Raw genomic sequence first — 11737 nt, 5'->3', positions numbered from 1 at the left:
GAGGGCATATTGTAAATTTGATTATTAATTAGTCTGTTTATACATCTGTTTCAATCATCCACAATTGGTAGTTGAGCTTTGATTAGAGCATAATTTCAATTAAAAAAATCACCTCAATTAAATACAATATAATATATAATGTACAATTATATAATATAATAAAAAGGAACTAACATAGAACCCAAAATTTCAACTACTTGAATTATACGACGTGCAACAATGCACAATGAATGTATACTAGCTAGCTATATATTTATGTCATATACTATACACACACCAACTTTATTCCTCTAATGTCCCTAAAAGAAATTAATAAAAATAAATAAATAAATAAAAATAAAAATTGCCCTTGACTAGTTGACCTATTACAAATATAAGTATTTATTAGCTAATTCAAAACTAGAGATAAATCCATATTTCATCCAACATACATGCATGGCATCCATTAAGCCTTATTCTTCAACCACCAAAAGAAAACTCATAATTTTTTCCCTTTCCTTCCTCATTATTTTCTTCCCCCTTGTGTTGCTTAGCACTTTGTTCTTCTCAACTCCTCAATTTGCCTATGTTGAACATCTTCAAATACAACCATCTTCGCCTCATTCAAATAATGTCGAACCACCTAAATGGCTTAAGGTCATCCTCGAGTCACATATAAGACCTGATCAACCCTTAAAAGTGGGTTTAATCAACTTTGATGATTCCGAACAGTCCCACCTAAACAATTTAGGTGGGTCTGCACAGACTGTAACTATAAATCTTAAGCCAGTCTCATCTAATATCACATGGGAAAATCTTTTCCCAGAGTGGATAGATGAGACTTTGCCTCAAGGTTTTTGCCCAGAGATTCCCATGCCGGAGCCTGGGAGATACTCTGGACTCGATGTAGTGGTGGCAAATTTGCCGTGCACAGAAGTAAAGGTGGAGAAGAACATGAAGGAGGGGATTAGAGATGTGCATAGGCTACAAATAAGCCTTGCAATAGCTAATCTTGTTGTTGAGAATGGGATTAGTAATAGCCAAGAAAAGGATGTGTGTGTTGTGTTTATTGGAAAATGTGAACCAATGATTGAGCTATTTAGGTGTGAAGATTTGATATTGCATAAAGGAGATTATTGGGTGTATAAACCAAATCTAGACAAGTTAAAAGAGATGATTAAGATGCCTTTTGGAAGTTGTGCTCTTCCTCAACTTCATGCTCAAACTTCAGGTTAGGGTTTATAATGATTGAATTTTAAAGTCAACTATTATAATTGCTTAATCTAAATGTTGATATAACTTGTATGAAATATGATTTTTTTTACAGCTTTAGAGTTAATTGTTAAAATTATTAAATGACTTAATATTTATTGATACACGTAAATAAATTTAATTTATTATAATGATTGATTTTTTATTATGTGATTGACTTTGAGACCAACTAATAGGAAGGTTGATGGTTGGTATCATGTATATATTCATTACATGTTGACATGTATGATTGTTGGTTGGGGTTAGTACGTAGGTCATATGATTTTCAAAATATAATTATTAGAAGTTTTTTTTGCATGATAATTAGTTTTATGATTTGTCATAAAATTAATATATACGATTAATAATTAATATGTTTAAATTGATGGAATGGAACCTAAAAATACTAATGTAAATGTAAATTATTTTATTGATGATTGAAATCTTAATCTATAAGCAACGAATAATTTAATATAAATTTAAATAATAAAAAAATAAAGCCAAATAAGAATTGGTCCAACAAGTTATATCTTTATTATTCCTGATCCATTTCTAATTATATAAAGCCCCTCAATATTAACTATTAAAGCAATAATGAAATCTAAAATATTTTAATTGTTATTTATATAATTGGCATAAATCGTGAAATTTCAGATCAACATCACCAAAATTAAAATAATCTACAATTGTCACATACAATATATGAGAGAAATGGGTCTCACAAATTAAACACAATTAAGAAGTAAACCATCCATAATTATATATATAAACTAATTAATAAATTATTTTGTCACTTTAAATTCGCTACATTGTCTAAAATAAAGATAACAACAACATGCTAACAATAAGACTATTTCAAAATCAATAAGGTAGGATGCTCTTTTTATTTGTTTTTTCTTCATAAGTCGTTTGGTTCCAGAGAAATATTAACAAATTTAATTATAATTAATTTTTATATAAGAGGAAATGAAATACGGAGAATGAATTACCGAAGAAACTAAATACTAATTCTAAAGAAAAATATTTTACGAGGGAATTAAATACCATTTTCGCCCAAATTTCCAATTCCATTTTTTCCAATGAAAATGAAAATAAAATAAGAAAAATATATATACTTTTTTCTAAACCAAATACCCCTTTATTGCACCCATACAACGTTTTATGACTTCAAATCGAAATATTTTAAAGCATGAACATCACTATCGTGCTTGTTACACATTAATCTAGACCATACCAAACTTCTATATAAAATAATCCAAACATATCATTATTATGAGTAATGGAGGTTGACATTCCCTTAAGATAATACAATGATACCCTTTATTTTAGAGGTCATTTTGTCTATGAAGGGACCACATAAATTTTGGACCTATTGTACTTCAACTAACTAAAATATTTGAATGAGCTCATAACAACCTAAAATCACATCATAGAGATACCTATGAAAATGTTAATATATTTTATGTCAATTTTTTTAATATTTTTTTCATTTAAAAATGCAACTAACTTTATATTGTATTTTGTTAACTAATTTATTAAATGTGTAGGTAGTCGACAATTGCAAGGCAATGAGAAAATTCAGAGTTTAACAAGAGCTCCAATTACATACAAAGCAAAAGAAGCCTTTGTAACGATCTTACATTCATCCGAAGACTATGTGTGTGGAGCCATCGCATTAGCACATAGCATACGTCGAACCAATACAACGAAGGACCTAGTCCTCCTTGCGGACCATACCATTTCTAGTCACTCCATCTTAGGGCTTCAAGCCGTGGGATGGAAAATAAAACGAATTCATAGAATCAAGAGCCCTAATGCTGAGGCCGATGCCTATAACAAGTGGAATTATAGCAAGCTAAGAATATGGCAATTAGTCGAGTATGACAAACTTATGTTTATCGATTCTGATTTTATAGTCCTACGTAACATTGATCATTTCTTCAACTATCCACAACTCTCGGCTGCACCTAATGATAAGTGGATTTTCAACTCAGGAATCATGCTACTCGAACCATCTAAGTGTTTTTTCGACAATCTTATGGCTAAACGTTACAACCTTAAGTCATATAACGGTGGAGACCAAGGATATCTAAACGAAGTAATAACTTGGTGGCATAGACTAACATTGCACATCAATTTCTTGAAGTTTTTTGAAAAAGATGATAAAGATAGACTTGTTCCTAAGGATATTTACACAATCCACTTGTTAGGGACAAAACCATGGTTATGTTTTAGAGATTATGATTGTAATTGGGATAGAGAAGATTATCATCCTTATGCAAGTGATGATGCTCATGCTAAGTGGTGGCAAGTTTATGATACAATGCCTAAAAACTTGCAAACATATTGTGGGATGACAAGGAAACAAGATAGAGCTATGCGCAATAGAAAAGCTAATGCTACAAAGGTACATCTTTCTAATGGTCATTGGAAGATTCATATCAAGGATCCTAGACAATATAACTTAATTTAATTTAATTTGATTTGATTTTGTCTCTTTGATGTCAACAAATTGTAAATTGGACATACAAATTGTAGTTCCAGACTTTTTTTTCAAAAAAATATGTAATTATTTATATTTTATATTCATAAATTCTTTATTTTATAATCACATAAGATATCACCTTTGCAAACTTTTTGTATGAATATTAGTTAGGATCTTGCTAACTAATTAGGATCTTGCAAACTTTTTGTACATTAAAGTGTATTATAATTAGGATCTTGCTAACAAACGTTCCCGATGCATTCGTTATGATTTAGTACGGATAAAATGAATTTTATATAGTAACTAGAATATAATTTAAGCTTTTAATTATAGAAGTATTAATTATATGACCTATTATAGCATAAAATATAGAATTTATCATCAAATCACGCATCCAAATATATATTATATTATACCTATTTTTTTAGTTTGTTTTTTTAATTGAACTCTTTTCAACATACCCTCCTATTCTATCCATTAGTCCCACTTATTTTTTTCACTATTCACTTATCACTCTTAATTTGTATTTTATTCTTAGTCTATAAGTTAAAATCATAGTCATGTAAGATCTTGTTTAATTCGTCTCAATATAAAGATTGTTAATATTAATTTTTATAATTTTTAATTAAGAATTTAGAGATATTAAATGTTAAAATGTTGCCTCGACAAGTGTGAAAAACTAAATGAGACTAATGGGTTGAATAAGAGGTAGTATTATTTATTAGGTGATAAGAAAAATGATAATGTATAACAAAAAAAGCTCCTCATTTGGCTAAATTTGCAAAAGAAAAACTTTACCAATATAATAAAAAAAAATAGTCGACTTTCAATTACATACACAAGAAGTGAGATCAGAACATCCATCTAACAAAGAATTGAAGGGAACTAAGGATTTGTAAAGCTTGAATCTGTATTGATCAGTTTCCACACTAAATTTAACATGATCATACAATAGATTTCCTGACGTTTCTCAAGCCTCGCAACTTGAGTGGACTCCAAATGACCGGTTTTTTCTGCAGGGCAACAACAGTTGGGTGCTTTGGCCTCCACGAACCGACCTGATGTGTAGGTGGGCTTGCCATAAACCTCCTGCTGCTCATAGGTGTTTGTTCTATTGAGGAACTTATCGGAGTTCTTTTCTCTGTTAGAGGAGAAAACATCTTTGCAAAACGCGTTGCAGTCGATGTTTCCTTGAGAAAAGAGGGTCTTGGTAATAATGTGCTTTCGAGTTTAGCGGTGCTGGTGTGGTGCAAATCTTGCTCAGGATGAAGTGGAGCTGTGGAGACCCTTCTTCTAGGTTGTAAACCATGCGCCACTGTCTCATTGGATGGTCTGACAGCAATGGATGCCCTCCGTGGGCTTGCCATAAACCTCCCACTGCTCATAGGTGTTGCTTCTGTTATGGAACTTGTTACACCTCTTCTCTCTGGTAGAGGAGAAAACACCTTTGAAAAACGTCTTGCTCTTGACGTCTCCTTCAGAAAAGAGAGCCTTGGTACTAACGTACTCTCACGTTTAGGGGTGCTGGTATGGTGCAAATTTGGGTCAGGGCGAAATGTAGCTATGGAGACCCTTCGTTTGGGTTGTAAAGCATGCGCCACTGTTTCATTGGACGGTCTCAAAGCAATGGACACCCTTCGTGGACCCCTTGTAGTTCTTGCATTTGACCCAGTGGACACGTTTTCTTTACCATCGAATGAACTTGGAAGACGACAAGACATGTTTGATTGTCTCTTGGATGGTACGGGTGTTCGTGAGGGTAGGAAATTGGAAATTCCTCGCAGTGGCATCCTCTTGTTTGAAGGACCTAGTGGAGGCTTCTTCTCGGCCACAGTCTTGAGTGTTTGTCTTGGTTGTCTTGCAGCAGCTATTGCTCCACTTTCTTGTTTCTGTCTAGTTTCCCTCTCCTCTGCCAGTTGATTCTCAAGATCTCGCACCTGTTGGAAGAGATATTAGGACTTCAAACATTTTTTTATCTTAAGAATTAAAATTGACTCTGAAAGCAAAAGACAGTACCTTCTCCTGAAGACTTCTACATAGATGCTCTCTAGTAGAAAGCCTTAGCTGCAATGATTGTACACTATCCTGTAGTTTCTTTGTTTCCTTCTCATCGTGCTTTAACTTTTCAGCCTGATAAGATTAATACAAATATAAGCTTGGGTAAAATTGAATTGACAATACCAGGCAAAATGGCATTCAAGAAACACACCAGATGTTTATACTTGAGGAGTTCAGACATGTCTGCCTGCTTGCGGGCAGGACCATACTCGATCCCCTTGACTCGACTTGCAAAGTTCAGGGAGCACAGAGTCTCCCCCAAGTCTGCATCACTGGGACTAATCTGGACGAACATCAGGGTCTTGCAATCTCCGCCTACATTGCCAGTGAATTGAGAGATGGTTAATAAATTAGAGTTTAAAGGGATATCTGAGTTCACCATGAACATACTTCAGTGACGGAGAGCCAAGTACTAGGCTAACTTTGAAGTAAGTAACATACCTAGAGAGCTTTGCAACATGTGGGTGAGCTTTGAGTTCCTGGAAGTTATCAACAAGAAAATAAGACATATGTTAAGTCTACTTGGTCTCATCGATTCAAGATTTTAAAAACTCTGCATGTGAAAACATGTACTAAACCTGTATGGAACATGCGCTGTTTTAGTTGCAAGGGCAGAGATGACATCACCAAGAGCTGATAACGATTTGTTTATGAATTGGGATTCCTTGAGTCTTTCACCTTCAACCTCAATCCTTCCAACACGTTCACTTCCAGCCAAGTCTACCAACCAAAGATTACTCTTTGTCCTTTGTCCATTTACCATATTTTCCCCTTTCACAGTCACCCGCACCAAGCTAAAGCACATTCAAAAAAAAATCAATTATGCAGTAATGCTTGTTCCATTTCTCACTCATCTTTGTATTTGCCAGTATTATATAAGCAGTTAACCAAAACCAAAATATATTTTCTAGGAAAAAGAGAGTGATGTAGAGCACAAATGCATTTAAACAGATAAAATTCAACTGTAACAGAAAATTTACCAATGGGAACGGCTACTGAATTCATTTGCATTGGTTGATCCAACAGATCTAACTCGGTTCCCTGTCTTCAGTAATTCCCATACTTCTTCTGTACCATGAACTCGAGCTTCAAACAGTCCAGGAATTTCTTGTGTCCCCTCTGGAGCTTGTTTTATTTCCAACCTGAATGAACAAAGCGCACAATTTAAACCCTTAAACACGGATAAGTAAGGTTTCCATAGTCATCCCTATTATTTAAGCGACTCTCCCAAGACAAGTCTCTGCATTAAAAAAATAGTCATCTCTATTATTTAAGCTACTCTCCCAAGACATTGTGTTAAGTCTCTTGTTTGGATGGGGCCAAAGATCTATAGTTCTTTGGTTTCACATTATAATGGTCTACATTAAAATTGCACACTAAATCATGTGCACTTATATTTATGTATATTGTGAAGTCGCAAATGATGTTTGCTACCAAGGTTCAATGAGAAACAACTTTGTTATCACTAATAACGGTAAGATTGCGTACGACCCCTCAAACCCCGCCTAGGTGAGAGCCACTTAGTAATGGTATGTTGTGTGTTGTGGTTGTCTCCCTAGACATCGTGTAACAAAATGACGCACAATTTGATGCTGTAAAAGCTTAGAAGTACTTACTTCTTTGGTGGTTCACTGGAATTCTCAACCAAAAGGTCCCTTATTTTTTCATTGTAGACCTCCAACATGCTGACAAGAAACTCGTATTTCATGGTACCACTTTTCTGATTAGCAACTCTGAATAACTCCTCCAAAGTCCTATAGTTGACACCTCTATTACCAGGTATGCCTTCCATGGTAAAAGTCTTTCCAGTTCCCGTTTGTCCATATGCGAAAATGCAAACATTGAAGCCATCCAACACAGAGGTGACAATTGGGGATGTTTGTGCAAACACGTCTTCTGTAAATTCAAAATCAATGTCAAAACACCAGTGATTTGTACATTGCAAGATAAAGATTCATTGATGAAAAAAAGTAATCAAAGTGATCAGATTACCTTGGCCATCTTGTGGCCCGAACACATGGTCAAATTTGAACTGTTTCTTTGAAGAATCAGCACAAATTACATTCAAGTCATGGTCTTGGGATGAGGGAATTTCAATGACAGAAGTCGACCCTTTTGCAACTTCCTCTTGATTCAATGGTCTACATCTACAAAAGACCCTAATATTGCCTTTGAGCTCGATAACTTCATTGTAGAGCCTCTTTCTTTCAGTATATTCTTCAACATACTTTTTCTTTAGAAGCTCACACTCTGCCGTGTATTTCTTCTTTAAATCCTCATGCTCCACACCTGATGAACAAATAAACACCCATTTAGAAGTTGAACAGCACAAAAATAATATTTGAGTGAATGAAGTAGAGGAGGAAAAAGGGTGACATACTGAGGTGCTGAAGTGTATTCACAACTTCAAATCCAGGAAATTGTTTGCTTGTTATATCCTTTACTTCATTAGTAAGAACAGTATGCTCTTTTCTCAAGATCTGAAACACAGAACCATACTAAGTTACCCCATAATAAGCAAGCTATGTCACAGGGAGAGCAACAATAGTCCCATCAAGTTCACCTGAATTTTGTCACTAAGGTCACTGAGTTTCTTTAGAATTGGAAGCTGAGGCTCCTCATCAACTGATAATCCTTGGGACTCAATGGAGAACAAACTTGCATCAATTGAACTTTCACTTTCTTCTACTTTTTCTGAAAGCACATAACATTGTTAAATTCAGTGCTAAATACAGCAACATGACAATTTGATCCCTTTCCAGTTCATCAATTTTCATCCAAACAATTAGCAACACTTTGAAATACAAGATCACAACTAATGGCAGAAATAATGGAATACTAGATCATATTCAATGATTAATGGTAGTAATATTTTATTTTGTTTTAGCTTTTTCTGAAAAGATCCTAATAACTGATACTTAATTCACTCGGCCCAGCCATTTGTAAAATCACAAGAAGAGAATTTTAGGTTATTTGGACTATTTTGGAGAAAGACCTAATTCATATGATGACTATTTTTCGCTGACAGAACTAACCTAACATGGGAGAATTCGTCACTTCAAGAAAGTCAAGCAGCAAATTTTCACAAACTAGAAAAATTCCTACATTGAATCGTTGCAATTCAGAACTGATTATCAACGATTGACATCGTAAAACGATCAAGAAAATGTAAATCCCAGCCATACCTACATTCACAAAGGGAGTTCAAGAATCCCACAGTAATTCTAAGGTTTTACATTTTACTCCAATAACTTAAATGAAAGCAAAAAATAACAAAAGGAAAAGAAAAAAGTAAGAAAATCAAAACAAACAACAAATTAAATTGAAGACTATTGATTGTTACCGTGTCGTCCAGAAGGTGTATCAATTTCCCATTCAATAAATGCGTTTTCGTTGCAATTTTCTCGGACATTTTCTGCGATTTGATCTAAAAAAGAAAACAAACGAAAAAATTGAATATATCAAAGAATCAAGGATAGGAAACCAAAACAAAATCAAATGAAAATTTGAAGTTGTATTACCATCCATTTTTTTTTTCTTCAAATCAAGTACGCTGGCAGTCGATTGAAGAAATCTGCACTCAAAAATTAGGGTTCCTCAAAGATTTAGATAGAAAGAAAAAGCTTGCAAATTGAATAGAGTATGAGAGAAAGCAGAAAGCTTGTGTGTATGAGAGGGAGAGAAAAGAGGAGACGAAATCTTTAACGGCTATTTCTATTTCTTTGCTCATATTTCAAAATTTTACAGTAGAAGCCGGCCACTCAAATGAACTTTAATTTTTTGTAACGGCTATAATTTTTTGAATCATTTAAATTAGAATTTTTTTTAAGATGTTTAAATTAGAAAATTTTACTTTTAAAAAATTTTACTTTTGGGCCTTAATTTTCTTTTAAAGATGTTGTCACTCATGTTACCGGTTTTCATAAAAAAAAGTTACTCCGTTCGATCTTTGAAGTTTGACCAATTTGAGTTTTTTACACTTATTGAGAAAAGCAGAATCTTTTATTGTAGTAGGTATTATTTTAATTAAATAGTAGTGTAAAGTAATGATTGTATTGAAAGTATGAGAGAAAAAAAATTAAAATAAAACAAAATTTAAAGAACAAAAAAATGAGTGAGAGAGTGAATATACTAGAGAAATAAGGGAATGAGAGAGAGAAATGAGAGTATATTAGGGAAAAAAGATTTTCAAAAATGGAAATTATTCCAAGGACAAACTTTTGAAACTACCCGTTATAGTAAGGTGGACAAACGTAAAAGAACGGAGGGAGTATATTGCTACGTGTTGAAATATTACTAGTTAAAAGCTAAAAAAATGCCTAAGCCCTCTCTCCCTCCCCTCACCACCAGGGGTGTTAAACGAGGAAAATTTGAAAAAAATAAGATTATTTAACAACTTAATTCCAAAAATAAGCTCCGTGAAAACTTATTTTCCAAAATAAGCGTCCGTACATCCAAGCCTAGGTTCGGCAAGAGTCGCTGTTAGTAACAGCGAAAGAGACAAAAAAAAAAAAATTAAAAGCCTAAAGTCGCTGTTACTAACAGCGACTTAAAAAAAAATTAAAAGCCCAAAGTCGCTGTTAGTAACAGCAACATGTCCCATTTGACATGACCAAGTTTGTGCAGCAGCGTAACCTACATTTTTGACAATACAAAGGGAAATACTAAGATGGGGCCATTTGTACATGCTTGTATCGGCATGAATGAACTTGTCTAATAGATAGAATTCTAGGATTGCATATGGAGAGAATGAGATGTGTAATCCCTCCTTGAATAAAGTAAAAGGATCAGAGAAATCATAACCTTGGTATTAGAAACTTTTCAAAACTTACCACTATTTTCAATAAGCTTGGAAGTATTTAATCTCTAAGACGGCATAGAACTCAATAATCTCTGATAGTCTGGAAGCAACGACTGAAAGAACAATAATAAAAAGACATACAAAAAGAATTGTTGTCATCTTGAGGACCAAGTAGCCAATTCATCATAATTTTGCATATGTAAGAAAATCGTGCTTACTAACAATTAAATTCTGTAGCTATTTTAAAGAATTTGACTATAACATAAAACGACATCATACATAGAAAATATGTGATACCTTTGGAATTGAAGAAGTATTTCGGAGTTCTTCTGTCTTGTTAAGCTTCATACCAGCAAAGATTTCATATATCAGACAACCTGAAAGATAAAATGAACAATTTTAGAAATGCAGACATGCATGGTTTATTAGTGTACTAGAACAGTAAACATTTAATAAAAAACCTTAACCACCCAGTAACAGCGACTTTGAGGTGAGCTGAAACTTAAAACGCATTAAGTCGCTGTTACTAACAGCGACCTAAAAAAAATTTTTTTTTTTAAGTCGCTGTTAGTAACAGCGACTTTGGGCTTTTAATTTTTTTTTTAAGTCGCTGTTAGTAACAGCGACTTTGGGCTTTTATTTATTTTTTTCTCTTTCGCTGTTACTAACAGCGACTCTTGCCGAACCTAGGCTTGGATGTACGGACGCTTATTTTGGGAAATAAGTTTTCACGGAGCTTATTTTTGGAATTAAGTTGTTAAATAATCTTATTTTTTTCAAATTTTTGTTAAACGAGTCGGGTTTTCATTTTGAGTCCTTATTCGGCCCATTTTTGTAATGGTTTTGCAAGGACTAGATTGAAAATGGGTCGAGCTGAAAACGGACTTTCCTACAATTAAATTGGAGCAGGCTATAAACGGCCTAATAAAAACCGAAAACGGACATTATAAATAGAAAAAACGAGCTCTACTACAAGTACAGTTATTATAAATTATAATGCCAATGGGAATTATTAAATTTTACAATTTAATTATTATAAACTAGTATAGAAACTCGTGTAATCTACAAATTTCTTGGTGTGAAATATATATAAAAAAAACAGTTTCAAATAGTAATGTAAGTACTGTATAATATCGTTATTAAATTTATCAAATACATGCCTT

At 33.5% G+C, this 11737-nt stretch overlaps 2 protein-coding genes across 2 annotated transcripts; one reads left to right on the top strand and one right to left on the bottom strand.

Moving 5' to 3' along the window:
• Positions 1 to 350: 350 nt before the first annotated feature.
• LOC130818987 (putative UDP-glucuronate:xylan alpha-glucuronosyltransferase 5) lies at positions 351 to 3792 on the top strand. The gene is made up of 2 exons (XM_057685283.1): positions 351 to 1210; positions 2778 to 3792. The coding sequence occupies exons 1-2, from the start codon at positions 436 to 438 to the stop codon at positions 3701 to 3703; spliced, it is 1701 nt and encodes a 566-aa protein (XP_057541266.1). The 5' UTR covers positions 351 to 435; the 3' UTR covers positions 3704 to 3792.
• Positions 3793 to 4461: 669 nt separating this feature from the next.
• On the bottom strand, positions 4462 to 9526 carry LOC130818985 (kinesin-like protein KIN-14S). Its single transcript, XM_057685282.1, has 12 exons — positions 9295 to 9526; positions 9117 to 9200; positions 8337 to 8467; positions 8154 to 8253; positions 7766 to 8062; positions 7390 to 7669; positions 6754 to 6915; positions 6352 to 6567; positions 6215 to 6252; positions 5925 to 6088; positions 5732 to 5845; positions 4462 to 5652 (listed from the first exon to the last, which is right to left on the bottom strand). Exons 1-12 carry the CDS (start codon positions 9299 to 9301, stop codon positions 4660 to 4662), a joined length of 2586 nt encoding a protein of 861 aa, XP_057541265.1. The 5' UTR covers positions 9302 to 9526; the 3' UTR covers positions 4462 to 4659.
• Between the last annotated feature and the right edge of the window lie 2211 nt (positions 9527 to 11737).

Source organism: Amaranthus tricolor, chromosome 7 (genome assembly GCF_026212465.1).
Source record: "Amaranthus tricolor cultivar Red isolate AtriRed21 chromosome 7, ASM2621246v1, whole genome shotgun sequence".
Lineage (NCBI taxonomy): Eukaryota > Viridiplantae > Streptophyta > Magnoliopsida > Caryophyllales > Amaranthaceae > Amaranthus > Amaranthus tricolor.
This window is presented reverse-complemented; position numbering and strand designations above follow the sequence as displayed.

What these genes read in the sequence shown, in the direction of transcription:
- LOC130818985 (XM_057685282.1), bottom strand. An exon ending in TCCAGTGAACCACCAAAGAA is followed by an intron (nt 6,916 to 7,389) that starts GTAAGTACTTCT and finishes TTGTTCATTCAG; the next exon opens with GTTGGAAATAAAACAAGCTC. An exon ending in TTCAGTAGCCGTTCCCATTG is followed by an intron (nt 6,568 to 6,753) that starts GTAAATTTTCTG and finishes AATGTGCTTTAG; the next exon opens with CTTGGTGCGGGTGACTGTGA.
- LOC130818987 (XM_057685283.1), top strand. Translation starts at nt 436, where the DNA reads ATGGCATCCATTAAGCCTTATTCTTCAACCACCAAAAGAAAACTCATA. An exon ending in ACTTCATGCTCAAACTTCAG is followed by an intron (nt 1,211 to 2,777) that starts GTTAGGGTTTAT and finishes TTAAATGTGTAG; the next exon opens with GTAGTCGACAATTGCAAGGC.